Genomic DNA, 18,501 nt, shown 5'->3' on the forward strand with positions numbered 1-18,501 from the left:
TTTTCAAAAGAGGAAGGGGATATTTAGTAACACAGGGAACATGGGCACCAAACCCTGCCAATTCCAAGAATCTGCTAGAGATGGAAGCTGCACTCCAGAGGCTGCCTGCCTCTCTTCTGTAGGACCTCTTTCCTACCTGGCAGCGTAGCTTCCCTTGGAGCCTTTGGCCATCTCAACCATAGGCATGCTATACTTTGCCCTGTGCAGCACAAGAATCAGCACTGTTCCTATGATAAAGATCAACCCTTGCTAGTTGCGCTGCCTCTGTTTCTGCTGGTTTTCAAAGGAAGCTACCACACAGAACAGCTGGTCCCAAATCCCCCTCTCCCTAGAGCTAACATTGCCCTCTGATTTTTAATTACATTTCCAAAAAGACCATACTTTGTAAATTTGCACTAAAAAACTACCTTTCAGAAGCTCATGGAACAGCCAAACCTGGCACAGAAGGCTTTGGTTTCTGTGGGACTTGGATTTTTTTTTTGTTTTGTTTACATAGTTCAGGTGTCCAAAAGAACCTCTCAAAACTCTTAAGTTTGATTAAACTACAATTAACATAAAGCATCACTGCTTCAGGAAGCAGCTCTGTGCAAAATCAGCAGGCTACAAGCCAGAGTTTGAGAACCACAGGGCTGTACAATCAATAACCCACTTTAAAGGGCTATATATCACATTTTCCTAATCAAATATAAACCACTGCCTATTATCTGTGATAAAATAGTTAACTAGCATGACATCTGTTGGTTAGTGAAACCTGAGAACAAATCAAATTCTCTCAGAAGTATTTTTCTTCACTGCTACACAGGAAAAACATTGATCTTTCTAACTCAAAATTGAATCCATTAAGTCAAAGGCATAAATATTTTAGAGTCTCTTCCATACAAATATGTTCAATTTTTTACTTTTATGGTAAACAACCATAGTATTAATTTTACTTGCAGTATACGAAACTTCTAGGAAATCATGACATTTTCAGGCAATTTGACAACATTTAGTGCATTCTTTTAAAAGATAATGGTCCAGGTCAGATTGTATCACCTCCATTTCCTTTCAGTCACCTCAGTTCTGTTAAAATCTGATCCAAATAAAATAATTTAATAAAAACCAAAGTACCAGAACGATTTTATGATATCAAATCCAATACTGTGTAACTGTTTACCAGAGGTTCAGAGATTAAGGACAGGACTTGAATAGCATATCTTGCTTCTCTGGCCTGCTGTGTTGCAAAAGACAGATGTACAGTTTCTGCTGAATTTTTTTGAACCCTTGATGAGTAACACATATTCAGAGTGATCCCAACAGCATGAGCAGGTAGGTGCATTTGCTACAAGACGTCAATAATGTATCTTTCTCCTATTGCGGATTTCACCTTTATATCTATGGCCCATACCAGTATAATGCATACTTAATATTGCAACTCATTTCCTATCACTGGGCCACCTCAGAACCCTCCACTAACAGATCTTGCCATTTCCAGAGAGAGCATCAACTATCCTGTCCTCTCCACACCCTGTGGAGAACCTCTGCATGGACAGGCTCATCCCTTGGGAGGCTGGGTGGTGGATGGGGATAGCAGTGCCCATAATTCCTCCACCAACCCTGTGTGAAAACCACCAGAAGATTAATGCAGCCTGATGCAGAATCCCTGCTGTGGGGATATAGCACTTGAGGGAAATAGACTCCAGATACAGCAGTGGCCAAGGAAACTCTGGCAGTATGGCTCCAACTAGAGGGCACAGGGTCCTGAAGCACGTGCAAAAGCAAAAGACCTCAGCAGGGTACTCCAAATTCTGAGAGTTCTACAGCTGAATTCTATCCCCATCCCATCTTCACTGTTCATCATATTAATCTGTTTTCCTATCCAACCTTTTATCCTCTGTGATGAGTTTTTCTGGTCCTTGGAGATGAGGGACATATACTCTAATTCCCTCTCTCTCACCCCACCCTCATTAAATTCTTCAAATAAATTTAAGTTTAAAGTGCAGCCCAATCTTTCAGAAATAATTGCTTGAAACCACCACACTGCATTTCATCTCTTGTATCAGTGGGGATACATGGTCTAAAACTGTGTGTGCCACAGTTAAATTTTTCTTAACTTGTATGTTGGAGGAGGAGCACAAATCATTTTTCATTTTTAAACTTTTGAAAAGCAGAAAAATCTATGCAAATCCTGATATTTGTTAAATAGTGGAATCAAAAATTCAAAGATTCATGAACATCTGTAAAGCTACCCAGCTCCCCCATACTATTTTGTGCTTTTATGAGCTGTCATTTAAAAAACTGTCACCTGTTATCAAAATGTCGCTCAGCTGAGGGCAAACACATAGGGAAGGGAGATGGAGGAGGGTGGCAAGTGCCATCCCTTTAAGGAAGATTCCTGGCTGCAAAAGACAATACACAGAGTTGCAGGCTAATCTATATGAGTAAGGGCTGAAAAAACCCTTATATTCCTGCAGTAATAATGATGTAAAAATTTAATATTGTAATGATTATTTCTATTCAGCAAAGAGAACTGCATTTCCACCAGCTCAGATCAGAAAGACCAGAAATCAGCTGTAATGTTGCCATATGAAACCAACTACAGAGCTACTGCTAAAATAGGTTTCCATTTATGAAGCAATTTTACAGCTAGAACACTGAAGTGCTTTTAAGCACTGTTTCTCCTACCCCTCATTGTTATATACCTATGATTCCTTGTATTTAAAAAAGGATCTGTTTAAAAATAAAGTTGATTTTCATCTCAATTTTGGTCATTTCTTCTTAAAAACCTTGCTAGCACAAAAAGTTTCTTTTAGTCTATTAAAAAGATTACAGAAAAAAATCTAGAACTGACCTATTCCTACCATATTCTGAATAAGGGCTAACTAGCAACCAGTCGAAAAATTTGATTTCGTAAGTAGGTGCACAGTTGGTTCATTAAATCTCTGTTCTGGCCTTCAACCCAGTGCATCTCTGCTAATGCATCATCCCCTTCTTTCTTCACATTTATTAAACACTTAAAAAGAAAGTGTCCACTAGTTCCTTTGGGACTTTGTCCTTTTTCCATTGTTAGATTGCCAGCATCCTCTGAAGCATCAGGCTCCTCCTTTGCATCACTGGAGTCTTCACCAACTAACGTTTCTTCTTGCTTTGCTTCTATGTCCTCCTCGTCCATGAGTTCCTCATTGTTCCCTTCTTTGGTAGGGGAATTTTCCCTTTGCCTGTCATTCTTGGCTGAGCTGACATCCTCATCAAGTATGACTGACCCCATTTCGAAGTTTTCAGTCTTGTTTTGTTCACACTCTGGGTTGTCTGAGTCTTTCTGGCTGCTCTTCTCCTCTTCCATTGCTTGCAGAATATCTTCAGAAGCTCGAGGAAGTTCTCGTAGCTGCCTTACTCTTTCTCGTTTCTTTCTTCTTAAATGAACCCAAGAGTTTTCAATGGCTGTTAGAAACAGACTAACTTCATCTTCTCCACAGGGAACATACTTATGCTGAACCTATTGTAGAAAAACAGCAGAACGTTATAATCACTCTACTTTAAAAAAAGTTTACATTTATGCCTGAAAGCAGCATGTTGTTTTAACAGGTAATGCTTAATACTGTACCTTCAGATCAGTCAGTATTTTTTCTATCCACTTTGTAACCACTGCTATGCCTTCCACAGCATCCCAGCCCATAGCTGAAGCCTTGATGGATAACTCTTTGATTGTGGATGCCAACACTATAAATGTAATTGGCTTCCGGGGCTTTTCTAACTTCCTTCTTTTAGAGGGAGGAGACTGAAAAAAGCAACAAAACAAATGAATTACAAACATCAGAAGTGTGCAACACTAATGGGACGGTTTTAACACCCAGGACACAAAGAGTCTGTATCATGCCAATGTCCGTACAGTAGAACCCTGTTTATCCGATCCTCCCTTAACTGACTCTCCACATTTACTGAACAACCAGGACTCCAGAGCCAGAAGCAGGTGATCTCTCTTGTGGCGGCTAGATGACACTAAAGCATCACATTTTCCCATTCCTGGGTCTACCCAGTGTTTTGATTATCTGATCTGGCTCCCGGGCCAATTAAACCGCATAAATGGGGTTCTACTGTAATACCATGTACATTCACTGTCATGGCCTGTGTATCACTTAAGCCTTCAAGAGGGTTTTACGTAGGACTTAAGAGATGCATATGCTTTGTACTGGCCTGCTGCACAAGGGCGACTTTTACCTTAAGATATTAGAAAGAATCAATTATGCTTTCCTTCAGCTGCCCTTTGTCAAATTACTATAAGTGTTTCTCTTGGTACTACATCTGAAAGCTATTAATGTTTTGATACTGATCACACACAGGTGTATCACTGCATCTCTCTTATAAAATTAGTTACCACAAACACCTGTGCAAAAGGTATACACATACTGATCCAAAAAGGAGAAGCAGGCTTTGATTTAATATAGATACTTATGTAAGTTGAACTGAAGCTTGTTAATGTGAGTTTAAGGACCTGGATATTTTCAGATGTTCATAAGGGGGTAATTTTTTGCTGCTAAATTATTATTTAAGCACTGAAGTGAAAGTGGCCTGATTTTCGGGAACCTGCAGCTCACACTGAAGCCCATCAGAGAAGCCTTGCTGACTTGAGTTCTCTCTATAGAGAGGCTTGGCAGAATTAGTTTTTTTTGTTTTTTAATACAAATTTGACAGATATTTATTTTTTTTAAGCTTTAATTTTTATCCATTTAAATTTTCAAAGGCTTGGGAAATTATGGTGGGGTCAGACAATTATCAATGACAGACATTGAGACTCTAAACGTTAAAGCTTTATGACCATTTAAAAAAAACAAACTGTCACCAGTATGAGACTGACAATATCATGGAATATTCTGAACAAACTTTATAGAATTAAGTTAAACCCTATTGAATTAGCATTAATGCCTTTGGGGTACATTGTGTGTATTCTCATGGAAATACACACAATGTCACAGGAAGGGTAAATAGAAGAACAATAGACAGTAATTAGGCAAATTCACTCAGGCCACGTCCAGACTAGGTATTAAAATCGATTTTAGATACGCAACTTCAGCTACAGGAATAACGTAGCTGAAGTCGAATTTCTAAAATCGAGGTACTCACCCGTCTGGACGGCGCGGCATCGATGTCCGCGGCTCTCCGTGTCGATTCCGGAACTCACTTCGGGTTGATGGAGTTCCGGAATCGATGTAAGCGCGCTCGGGGATCGATACATCGCGTCCAGACTAGACGCGATATATCGATCCCCGAGCAATCGATTTTAACCCGCCGATGTCGCGGGTTAGTCTGGACGTGCGCTCAGGTTGTAACATCCCCAGAGAAGCCACCTCCCTGGAAAGGTGCACATATACTACAGTAGAACCTCAGAGTTACCAACACCAGAGTTGTGAACTTACCAGTCAACCACACACCTCATTTGGAACCGGAAGTAAGCAATTAAGCAGCAGCGGACAAAGAAAAAATGAAATACAGTACAGTACTGTGTTAAACTACTAAAAAAATGAAGGGGAAGCAGCATTTTTCTTCACAGTAAAGTTTCAAAGCTGTATTAAGTCAATGTTCAGCTGTAAACTTTTGAAAGAACCACCATAACGTTTTGTTCAGAGTTGCAAACCACCTCCATTCCCGAGGTGTTCATAACTCTGAGGTTCTACTGTAGTAGAAACTGGATTCTTCAAGTCCAACAGACAAAGAAAGGGTTTCTGGATAAATAGCTTGGTTTTAAACTGGCTCATGGCCTTCTTCCTGATCCAGCAAATGGACAGGAACCCCTATCAGTAGGGTAGAGTTGGAAGGAATGGGCCTCCTGAGGCCTCATAATACTGGGGACTTGCTCTGAGCTGAAGCTCTGATGAACTTGTAACCACAAGAAATCCCCCTTCGGTAGGGGGTTTGAAGGACTGTTCCTGTCAGAATCCATGCTATGGTTCGGATTAACTCTGGCAAACTTATTAGCACGTGTGGGGGTCCTTTTCTTGTTTTTAAATGTGTTTTCTCTGTAATACTTTTTACCTTAAGAATCAAATAGGCTTGCATAGGAAGTGCTGTACCTTATAACTGTAGCAATTGCACCTGTTAACTGTGTCTTAAGAGAAAGCAAGCAGGATCTTGTCAGGCAACCAGTCTTTGCTGGGGATAACAGTGTAAGCAGGGAACTGTGAAGTCTGGAAATACCCCAGTTAGAAAGGAAAGGGATATGTTTCTCCAACCAGAAGAGGCAAAACCTGGGGAGCTGAAAGCCTGAGTGTGGTTGCCCTTGCCCAACCTGAACTATGACAAACATCACGTGTCAAAATATACAAAATAAATATCCTTAAATTAAACCAAACTAGTATTTTTTCAAGCAGTATTTTCCTTACTTTACCTATCCATAAATTTTGATCATCAAAATATTTTATCAGTTTGTGCATGTACGGTGAAATGAATGTTTATCTGCATTTACTGATAAAAATCTAATTCTGCCAAGCCTATCTAAAAGTATGTTTGGGTTTGATATAAACATCACATGACATGTAACGGATGGACGGGAGGGGAGGGGGCGTGTGCAGAACAAGCCTCTAACTGGCTATGGTGCAGGTTTGTACTGCCATGCAGGAAATGCAGCTCAGGTAACAATTATGCCCTATAGTCTAGGTTGAAGGGGAATAGCTGTGTTGTTGAGGAAATACTTGTTAAAGCCACCCTCAATTAAAGTGTAGATGACCATGAAAAACAAACCAAAACACAGGCACTTACAGGCACTTGGACATCATCGTAGAAACTCCATGCCAGTGCCCACCTCATGGTACGGCCTTGACAGAATTCAGTGTGGGTAACTTTAGGAACCTATGTGAAGGAGAAACTTGGTCAGGCAGCCATTAACTTTCATCTCTAGTGAATTAAATGTCATTCTGTTTTGCACACCTATTAGTCTAACTTCAGATATGTTATAAAATTAAGATTTTGAACCAACAGTGTCAACGTGAAATTTATCACACGAAAGAGCTTTACCAAGAATAAAAAAGGCAACTTAAATCCACCTTTAATCCCTAAGAATTAAACTCACTTTAGGCACTATGATGTAACAGAATGCGAAAAGGGTAGGCTAGGGAGGTCCCACGTTCTAATTCCAGCTGTGCCTCTGACATACTGTACTGTCTTGGGCAAACCACTTTCCGCCACTTCTACAAAATGGGAATACTGCAATAACCCTACGAGGTAGCTATGGTAGCACCCTCTTCCACCCTCCATCACACAAGGTAGGAGACCCCACCATCTCCTCCCTAGTAGGTGGACTATAAAAGAACTCAGACTTCCCTGGTGAAGGAGAAGGAATACCTCATGTACACACATATTCCCTTGCATTTAAGGAGATCAGCAAGACAAACTCTCCAGTACTTGTTTCATGCCATGGGAACAGAAAGGCAATAACTCGAGCTTGAGAGAGACAGTGAAATAGCTGGAGGTAGAAAGCATGAGCTCATGGAGGTGAATGATAAGGGTTAGTTTTCTACCAAAGGCATTAAGAACACAGAGGGTTGAATCCGATTCAAGCTTGCATATGAACATAGTGAATTTAAACATAGAATTAAATAAAAACAATTAAAAATAAGAAAGAAAGAGAGGAAAAAAAAACCTAGTATTGCATACTCTTCTTTTCTTAGTTAAGCAGCTCTTCACAGAAGTGGTCTTTTTTTTAAATTCGCATTCCTGTAACACCTAGAGGTCAACCAGGCCAGGGCAGAGATGCAAGTGACAGTCTCTTTCCCAAAAAGTTTACAAAACTAAAGAGACAAAACGTAACAGGTGGATGAGACATGTGGGCAAGGGTGGAATGAAGGAGACAAGATAAAACAAAGGAGAATAGGCACAATTCTTAGCCAATGAAAAGCAGTAATCACAATTTGCCACCTGTACAGCCATTATCTGGTTGTACTTTCCTGCGAACATTATAGAAGAGGAGTTCTGAAAAGATGAATTCTGATGGATTCTGACTGAGCACATTTCACACAGAAGTACTTATCAGAGTACAGAACTGGGTTTTGGGGGCTGGCATCACCGATGAAGGTAAGGTGGGTATGAACCTTACTGTAAGATACAAGGTCAGATAGATAGGGCAGAGTTAGGTTGTGAAGGGCTTTGAGAAGTTTGATTCTGATACAGTGAAACGGGGGAAGCCAGAGGAGGAACTAAACACAGGATGACAATGCGTTGAGCCAACATGATCTTAACAGCAGCAATGTGAATAGACTTCAAGGAAGTGAGGCTGCAGGCGTCAAGGCCAGAAGAAAAGGAAATTGCAGTAGTCAAGGCGTGAGAAGATTACAGCATGGACGAGAGTTTTACCAGTGTGGGCACAAAGGAGGGGTCAGATCTGGAGATGTGCAGGAAAACACATCATAATTTAGACCAGGGGTTCTTAAACTGGGGGTGGCAACCCTCAGGGAGTCACAAGGTTATTACTTCAGGATCGTGAGCTGTCAGCCTCCAGCCCAAATATCGCTTCACCTCCAGTATTTATAATAGGGTTAAATATTTTTTAAAAGTGGTTTTGATTGATAAGGGGGGGGGGTCACACTCAGAGGCTTGCTATGTTAAAGGGGTCACCAATACAAGAGTTTGAGAATCACTGATTTAGACACATCCTGGAAGTGTAAAACAAAGAGGGTTGAGTCAAAGATGAAGTCAAGATTACAAGCTTGAGCCACAGAGAGGATGGTGACAGTGTCCAGAGTGATACAGAAGCAGAGAGGGAAGGGTTTGAAGGAAGACCAGGAATTCCATTTTGGTGATGTTAAGCTTCAGCTGATGGCTGGACATCTATAAAGAGATGAACAAAGACGGGCTGAGATTTCAAAATGGAAAGAGCGAGAGAAAGATTTGCCAGTCATCATCCCTATGGTATTCAAAGCCATATTTGTGCAAGAGATAATCCATAGAAAAAGGTAAAGATAAAAGAAAAAAAAAAGGGAGCCAAGGACAGAGCCCAGAGAGGGCAGGATTGTGAGAAGAATAAGATCAACAGTGTCAGATGCAGCCAACAAGTCAAGGATGAGACAGTGGAGCACTGGCCCTGAAATCTGACCAGGAAGAGGTCATTAGAGACTTTGGTGAGTGCCATTTCTGTGAAGTGTAGAGGGTGGAAGGCAGGAAATTAGACAAATAATGGAGTTATAGGAAAGGAATGAGATATGACTATCTGAAGCACCTCAATTCTTCAGATCACTTATTTTAGTGCACTGCATCTTTGCAGTTAGAAGCAGCCTTAACAGCCCACATATTTTTTAAAAAATTATTTCCAAGTCTTTTAAAGGATTTATTAGCATGTAGTGGAAGTCATGTCTTCCATTTATTTTCCCCCAACATAAACATTTAAATAAAATAGTATATCCTGGGAGAAGATGCCACTGTGAATTTCTCCCCGCCACCCCAATATTCTTCATAGAGATATTGTCAATGTGATCATGGCATAACTAAGATATGTTTTACAGAAGATAAGTCACGTGAGGTATCATTGAAAAAGTTATGTTTTACTGAATATGATTATCCTATTTGTATGCTGTATCTTTTTCTTATCTAAAGTTAGGAATATTGACTATACATCTGTACTACAAAAGTGTCTCCACCTGGGGAACACCCACCAGACAAAATGCAATCAGTCTGGCTGGCTAGCTGGGGACAAGTCAATAGACCATTAGGCAGAACAACAGGTCTTTGAATATGCTCAGTTCCCACTTTCCTGAAGAGCTTTCCTGGGATGCTACAAACAGCATCTGATCCATGACTGCTTTGACACTGCAGGATTATGTGATCAAATCACCTGCTACTGGACTTCATGATAGAATAACAGTTGTTTGGTTGGTTGGGTTTTTTTGGGGGAGGGGGGAGAGAGGAGGAGTGAGGACGATGACACACCACTCTGGGAAACAAAGGGCTCCTGACATATATAAAGCCTATTTAAGTCAGGGAAGGGACAATCAAGAGTTGTTCTTCACTGAATCCAGCCCAGGATGACAGATGGAAACATCTAAGAAATAAAGAGGGTGGGTGAGAAGAAGAGGACTGAACCCAGGCTGGGAAGGTGTATGGCCTGTGAAAGAAATACCTGGAATTTTAAGCTGCAAGCAAGAGCAGCTTGCCTTCAAGAATCTCTGCAACCTGCCTAAAACAACATTTAGGGTGAGAAATTACTGTTTGTAAGCAGTTCCTTTAGTATCTTCAGCTTAGTTTGCACGTTTGTTTCATTTGATAGGTAACCTGCTTTGATCTGTTTGCTAACATAATCAATTAACATCTATCTTTTGTAGTTAATAAACTTGTTCTTGTGTTCTCTAAAACCAGTCTGTGGAATTCACAACTGGGAAACAAAATGTTGTGCATATCTTCCTCCACATTAAGGGAGGAAGTGAATTTTATGAGCTTATGCTATACAGTCCTCTGTGCAGTGCAAGATGATACAATTTTGGGTTTACACTCCAGAGGGGGTGTGTACTTGAGTGCTGGCCAGTTCCTTAGCTAAGCCATCCCAAGCAGAACTGATCTCAGTGTCTATGTCTTTCTGCAGCTGGATGTGCCCCTACCTGTGCGCGCGCACTGGAGGAGCCTTGAGGGCCTGGGTCAGCAGGACAGTATAAGGGAGTCCAGGCTGGCAGAAAAGGCGAGCTCAGTGATACCCGAGTTTCAAGTGGCACCCCAGGGGGAACCTATTACAACCACCAGAAACATTTTTTTGCAGGTGTGAATTCTGCTATCTACTCCTTGCTAGTGGCAGATAATGCTATACAGCTCACTGTTCAGGAAGATTCTATTGCTGCCTACCTCCCCCATGCCTGCGTGTTAAGTGGGGGTAACTCTTCCACTGAATATATACAGCATTACTCAGACTCTGCTGCTTCTAAGGGAACCCACTGAGACAAGGCTGTGGGTGGAAGGAGTAAGACACCCGATTCTTAAAACACAAGGAGCCAATTCAGTGTTCTGTTAAGTCTAAAGATCATCAAGTAACTTATCAATGAGGACTCTTAATATATGTACTGTCCTCATACTGAATTAATTAGAGCCAATATATTTATAGCATACAAATTAACTGAGGAAAAACAGCTCTTGCAAATTCTCAAAAAATCAGTGCTGAAAACTTGGAGAATACAGTGCCTTCTCATACAAGAGGCTGAATCCCTCCTTTAAGTTCAAAACTCTCCTTAACCTCAACTTCGGAGTTGCTACCAGTGCCTCCATAATACAAAAGCACCTTCCAAAGAACTATAGTTCAGTAACTTGTAAGAAAGAGACGGTTACTCACCTTTGTAACTGTTGTTCTTCGAGATGTGTTGCTCATATCCATTCCAGTTAGGTGCACGCGTGCCGCATGCACACTCGTTGGAAGATTTTTACCGTAGCAACACTCGGTGGGTCGGCTGGGTGCCCCCTGGCGTGGCACCGCAATGGCACCAGATATATACCCCTGCCAACTCAGCCACCCCTCAGTTCCTCCTTGCCGACTACTCAGACAGAGGGGAAGGAGGGCGGGTTTGGAATGGATATGAGCAACGCATTTCAAAGAACAGTCACAAAGATGAGTAACCGTCTTTTCTTCTTCGAGTGCTTGCTCATATCGATTCCAATTAGGTGATTCCCAAGCCTTACCTAGGCGGTGGGGTCGGAGTGAGATGTTGCAGAATGCAAAACTACTGAGCCAAAGGCTGCATCATCTCTGGACTGTTGAACCAGAGCATAATGTGAAGTGAAGGTGTGGACCGAAGACCAGGTAGCTGCATGACATATCTCTTGGATAGGTACATGAGCCAGGAAGGCGGCAGACGAAGCCCGAGCCCTGGTAGAATGCGCGGTGAGGTGGCTCAAGGGAGCGTGAGCCAAGTCATAACAAGTATGGCTGCATGCCGTCACCCAAGATGAAATTCTCTGGGATGAGATAGGGAGACCCTTCATTCTGTCCGCCACTGCGACGAAGAACTGGGATGTTTTACGAAATGGTTTTGTCCGCTCGATATAAAATACGAGCGCTCTACGGACGTCCAGGGAGGGCAACTGTTGCTCCCATTGTGATGAGTGAGGCTTCAGGAAGAAGACCAGGACATTTTTCTCCCGGTTAACATGGAAGGCGGAAGCCAACCTTAGGGAGGAATGCTGGGTGTGGTCGCAACTGCACCTTGTCCTTGTGAAACAGTATACAGTGGGTTCACCGTGAGAGCACGAAGCTCGGAAACTCGTCTGGCCGATGTAATGGCTACGAGAAAAGCTGTCTTCCAGGACAGGTATAGCAACGAGCACATTGCCAACAGCTCAAATGGAGCAGACATAAGTCTGGTTAGAACCAGGTTGAGGTCCCATGTTGGGGCAGGGCGGCGTACTTGGGGGTACAGGCGTTCCAGGCCCTTGAGAAATCTAGTAACTATAGGGTGCGAGACCACGGAGCGGCCACTCTCCTCTGGGTGGAAGGTAGAGAGGGCCGCCAAGTGCACCCTCAATGAAGATACCGCCAGGCCCGGCTGCTTAAGAGACCAGAGGTAGTCCAAGATGGTAGGGATCGAGACCTCAGTGGGAGTAACATTCTGCGTTCCGCACCAGCAGGAGAAACACTTCCACTTGGCCAGATACGTTAACTGAGAGGAAGGCTTCCTGCTACCCAGGAGTACCTATTGTACTGAGGCAGAGCAATGCAACTCTGACTGGTTTAGCCACGCAGCAGCCATGCTGTGAGGTGAAAGGCCTGCAGGTCTGGGTGGCGAAGACTGCCGTGGTCCTGAGTTATGAGGTCTAGGTGGAGTGGCAGGGTAATTGGGTTGGCTATCGACAGGTCGAGGAGTGTGGTGTACCAGTGTTGCCTGGGCCACGCTGGAGTGATCATGATTACATGCACTCTGTCCCTGCGGAGTTTTAGCAGGACCTTGTGAACCAGCGGGAACGGTGGGAAGGCATAGAGCAGCCAGTTCTTCCACGGCATTAGGAATGCATCCAAGATCAATCCTGGTGAAAGACCCTGAAAGGAGCAGAACATCTGGCATTTCCTGTTCGCGCGGGAAGCGAACTGGTCTATGTGGGGAAATCCCCACTTCTGGAAAACAGAATGAACAACATCCGGGCGTATCAACCACTCATGGCACAGGAAGGACCTGCTCAGTTGATCCGCCAGAGTGTTCCAAACCCCTGGGAGAAAGGACACTACCAGGTCTATCGAGTGGGCTATGCAAAAGTCCCAGAGTCAGATGGTCTCCTAACAAAGGGGGGAAGATCAAGTCCCTCCCTGTTTGTTTATGTAATACATGGCCGTTGTGTTGTCTGTAAGCACTGAGACACAACGGCCTTGTAAATGTTGCTGGAAGGCCTGGCACACCAGGCCGACTGCTTTCAGCTCTCGGACATTTATGTGTAGCGCCAGTTTCTGAGATGACCAGAGGCCTTGAGTACGAAGGCGTCTGAGGTGAGCACCCCAGCCGAGAGAGGACGCGTCTGTCGTCAGGGACGCTGAGGGGTGGGGCGGATGGAACAGCAGCCCTGCACATACCAGGGAGGGAGTCAGCCACCAGTCTAGGGAGCCTAGAGTGCTCGGGGGAATGGTGACTATACCAGGCAGTATACCAAGTTAAGCCAGGTCTGGAGAGGACAGAGGCGGAGTCTGGCGTATTTGGTCACGAACGTGCAGGCAGCCATGTGACCTAGGAGACCGAGACAAGTGTGAGCCGAGGTAGTCGGGAAGTTCTGCAGATCTCGAATGATCGTTGCCATTGCCTGAAAACGCGACTGTGGTAAGTAGGCCTTGGCTAGACTGGAGTCCAGGGTAGCTCCTATGAAGTCTAATCTCTGCGTGGGAACCAGAGTGGATTTCTCCATATTGATCATAAGGCCTAGACATGTGAATAGGTCCTTGACGATGCCCACATGCTGGGTGACTTGTGTCTCGGAGGCTCCTCGGATGAGCCAATCGTCCAGATACGGAAAAACATGTATCCGACATCGGCAGAGATATGCGGCGACTATGACCACACACTTTGTAAAGACCCTTGGGGCTGTAGAAAGGCCAAAGGGCAGGACCATAAACTGGAAGGGCTGACGGCCGGCTACGAAGTGAAGGTACCTCCTGTGTGGAGGAAAAATGGTGATGTGAAAGTAAGCATCCTTCATATCGAGGGCAGCATACCAGTCTCCAGGATTCAAGGATGGGATAATGGTCCCCAGGGATACCATGCAGAACTTCAACTTTATCATAAACTGGTTGAGTCCTCGCAGGTCTAGGACAGGTCTGAGACCTCCCTTTGACTTGGGGATTAAGAAATAATGGGAGTAAAACCCCTTGCCCTTTTCGTCCTTTGGTACCTCCTCTATTGCTCCCATGGCAAGGAGCATCCGCACCTTTTGCAAGAGGAATTGCTCATGAGAGAGGTCCCTGAAGAGGGATGGGGTTGAAACAAATTGGAGGTGGTATCCATATTCCACCGTGCGTAGGACCCAGAGATCTGAGGTTAACTGGGACCACGCTGGGAGAAAGTACGAGAGACGGTTGGAGAAGGGAGGAAAAGGATCCTGGCCTGTAACTGGTATGCTGTCCTCAGGCGCACCTTCAAAAGTTGGACTTTGGTCCCGCTGGTGGTTTCGAGGGACCTTGCTTTTGGCCCCTTTGGGGTCCTGACTGGCATCTACACCCACCTCGTCCGTGCTGTCTGCCAAAGTCTTGTCTGTGTCTAGGCACAAAGTACAGGCGGTGAGGCTGGGGACGGGAAGGCCTGCGTTGGGTCACCAGCGTATGCATGCCTAGAGAACACATTATGACCCTATTGTCCTTCAGGCTTTGCAGTCTAGGGTCAGTCTTTTCCGAGAAAGGACCTTTACCATCAAACGGCAAGTCCTGGATGGTATACTGCAGCTCCAGTGGGAGGTTGGAAACCTGCAGCCATGAGATGCATCTCATGGCAATACCCAAGGCCAGAGTCCTGGCTGCTGAGTCGGCTGCATCTAGCGAGGCCTGGAGGGAAGTTCTGGCCACCTTTTTCCCTTCCTCCAAGAAGGCAGCGAACTCTTGGCGGGAGTCTTGAGGGAGTAGCTCCGTAAACCTACCCACCTCTGCCCAGGTGTTGTAATTACAGCGACTGAGCAGGGCTTGTTGATTTGCCACCCAGAGCTGTAGGGTGCCTGCCGAGTACACTTTGCGGCCGAGCAGATCCATTCACCTAGCCTCTTTCGACTTCGGAGCTGGCGCCTGTTGGCCATGGCGCTCCCTCTCATTAACGGACTGAACGACTAGTGAGCAGGGAGGAGGATGGACATACAAATACTCGTACCCCCTAGAGGGTACCATGTATTTACGCTCGACTCCCCTGGCCGCAGGAAGGATAGAGGCTGGAGATTGCCATATAGTGTCGGCATTGGCTTGGATGGTCCAAATAAATGGTAGGGCCACTCTGGTGGGGGTATCCGCTGACAGAATGCTCACTACCGGGTCATCTACCTCTGGGACCTCCTCCACCTGGAGGTTCATATTGAGTGCTACCCTCCTGAGGAGGTCCTGATGGGGTCTCAAGTCAATTGGAGGAGGGCCCGAGGAGGATGTTCCTGCCACCGCCTCATCTGGAGAAGAGGAAGAGGAGATGCTGGGGACAAGCGGGTCCTGTGTGGCCTCTTGCTCTTGGGCAACCTCCTGCTCCAGTGGGACCGGGGAGACCGGTGGGTGGATTGGTGCTTCCTCCATACCAGCCGGAGGGGGACGGCTAGCTGTTGCCTCTGGCACTCGGTGCTCTGATGGGGCAGAGTGAGACAGAACTACTGGAGCACCTTGGGCCTGATGGTACGCCCAAGGTGTCCAGAAGGACCACTGATGTGGGCCTTGGTCCTGGGTCTGGACCTCCTGAAAGACTCCGGTGGGCACATCAGAATCGCGGTCCTGAGCATAAGAGCTGTCCGCGTGGGACGACACTGAAGTGTGTCTGGATGGCCATGGAGGAGCGGAGAAGCCCTGGGCAGAGTTCCTGTCTCTAGCGGACCTTGCTCTACTCGGCACCGGAGACTGGTACCGGGAAGCATATCGGTACCGGGAACGAGATCGGGACCTGCGACCGGAGCGGTGCCGGGAGGTCGACCAAGATCTCGAGGCTCGATGTCGGGAGCGACTACGGGAGTCATGGTGCCGGGAGCTGGAACGATGCCGAGAGTAGTGGGCCGGCAAACAGGATACCGACCGGTGCCGCGAGTGCGACCGGTACCGAGGAGGAGAACGGTGCTGGGACTGCGAGCGGCGTCGGGAGCGGGAGCGCCGTCGGGACCTAGAACGTCTGCGGGACCGTGATCATGAATGGTGCCGGTCCGCTATGCTGACAGAAGGTGGTCTTATCAAGGCCGTCTTGCCTATAGACTGTATTACCCGCACCGGCGGTAGAGGCAGCATCGACTCTGTCATGGCAATCAGATCCCTCGCCATTGAGAATGTCTCCGGCGTGGATGGGATAGTAAGCTCTACTGCAGCTCGTGCCGGGGAGCTAACAGGCGCCAGACTCGATGGCCCCTGTGGGACCGGAATCAATGGTGCTGACGTTGTCGGTGCTGCGGCGGGTGTCAGCGCCGGGCGATCCAACTTAGACAAGCTCTCTGGCTGCGGTGGAGGCGGCACAGAAGCAACAGGAGTCTTAGTCTTTCTTGACCTCGGGGAGAGGAAGCGGTGTGGAGCCGACTTCAGTGCCGGCGACAGCCGGTGCCGAAAGACCTTGGCAGTACCGGCGCGGTCCAGTGCCAAGGAGGCGCTTCTGCCTACCAATTGACCAGCGCTCGGTGCCGAAGGCGGAGGGGTGAGAGCTGCCTCCATGAGGAGCTGTTTAAGTCTAAAGTCCCACTCTTTTTTGTTCGTGGCTTGAAAGCCTTGCAAATGTGACACTTAGCTGTCAGGTGCGATTCCCCGAGGCACTTCAGACAGGAATCGTGTGGATCTCCTGTCAGCATTGGCTTGCGACAGGCCAAGCACGGTTTGAAACCCGGTGAACCGGGCATGGGCCCCAGCACAGGGGTGCGGGGAAGAGGCTAATCCCCGAACCCCTCTGAACTATATTACACTAACTATGCTATAAACAGATAAACTAAGTATAACTATCTACACAATAATGAACAAGAGATCTATGAGTAGCTAGGGAAGTGGAGGTCAGCTAAGCCGCACTCCACTGTTCCAATGACCGACACGGGCGGTAAGAAGGAACTGAGGTGTGGCTGGGTCGGCAGCGATATATATCCGGTGCCATAGCGGCGCCACTCCAGGGGGCGCCCAGCCGACCCACCAAGTGTTGCTAGGGTAAAAAGAAGTCTTCCGACAAATGTGCACGCGGCACACGCACACTTAATTGGAATTGATATGAGCAAGCACTCGAAGAACCTCTCTTTTTAACGGACAAAAACAGGCAACAAATGCACAGTATCAGGAAGCAGTACATGCAACCCTAGTGTATTTGGAGACAAACTTACCCCCTGGATTCGAAGTTCTTCTTTTAATGGAGCTAAACTGCATTTCTTTCCCAGCATGCAGCTGTACCACCTGTGGACAACATTTTACATTAAGGTGTTTTAGAAACAGTTCAACTGAAAATGGCAAATAACTGCTAAGGGTTCACATCAGAGGTCTGCAAGCATCAGAGGAGGGGAAATGCTCTCCAGTTAAACAGTGACAAACCCATATCAGTAGTATGATTTGAGAAAGGGGATAAACTAAGAGACCAAGGAAAGAAATCTTTGGGAAAGAAATCCAAGTGGATTTTTTCAATATTAGATTTTGGGTAAAATTTTAAAAAGTTTCTAAGCAACTCTAACGGTCCCATTTTCAAAAATAAAGTGCTTTGGAAAATAGTACCTTTTACAATAATTTGTTTCAAACTTTCAATTTTAATTTTCCAAGGAATGAAGAGAGAAGATGACAGTAGCAAAATAAGAGCTTGTGCCTGAAGAAAACAGACCCACTCCCTGGTATCGCTGCTTATGAGAAATGTAGATACATTAATTCTCCCAGTTTCCAGTTCTCTAAATCCATAACTCACCAGTGGGCAAACAGAAGGATGAGAGCAGAGATTACTCTGCTTCTGGAAGCTTACCGTCTCCTTTGGATCCAGGTCTTTCAGATTCTTCCAAAGGCAAAAGTCTGTGTTCTTCAACAGAATTTCCCAAAATTCCTTTACGGGCACTTCCACAAAAATTTTTAGATGAGTGTTGGGGCCCAGTGGAATAATTTTAAGTACACTGTTAAAACTTTGTACCCAGAGAGCTTTAAGTTACTGAAATGCAGTATTCTCTGCATATTTTAAGCAGCTTCTTTGAGAGATAAAAATGCTTTAAAGTGATCATGGGTACAAGAGATAAATAAAACCAATTTTCATGTGCCATTATGAAGAATCTAATAAAACCAGAATTCAGTTGAAAATAAGATTAATAGATTTTTTTTGTTTTTAATAAGGCCAAAAGACACCACTAGTCTGACCTCCTGCATAATAAGCCAGAGAATTTCGTCAATTAATTCTTGCATTAAGCCCAGTAACTTCTGGCTGA

The 18,501-nt window shown here is 45.3% G+C and overlaps 1 protein-coding gene across 1 annotated transcript in view; it reads right to left on the reverse strand.

Moving 5' to 3' along the window:
- Window positions 1-477: 477 nt before the first annotated feature.
- The window catches only part of METTL16 (methyltransferase like 16), a 44,242-nt gene continuing 26,218 nt past the window's right edge, over window positions 478-18,501 (reverse strand). The window contains 4 exon segments of the mRNA XM_030534437.1: window positions 478-3,475; window positions 3,584-3,757; window positions 6,733-6,822; window positions 17,431-17,500. Of these exon segments, the coding sequence (XP_030390297.1) occupies window positions 2,858-3,475; window positions 3,584-3,757; window positions 6,733-6,822; window positions 17,431-17,500 (952 nt within the window). The 3' untranslated portion in view covers window positions 478-2,857.

The sequence above is a fragment of the Gopherus evgoodei genome, chromosome 1 (genome assembly GCF_007399415.2).
Source record: "Gopherus evgoodei ecotype Sinaloan lineage chromosome 1, rGopEvg1_v1.p, whole genome shotgun sequence".
Taxonomy (NCBI): Eukaryota; Metazoa; Chordata; order Testudines; family Testudinidae; genus Gopherus; species Gopherus evgoodei.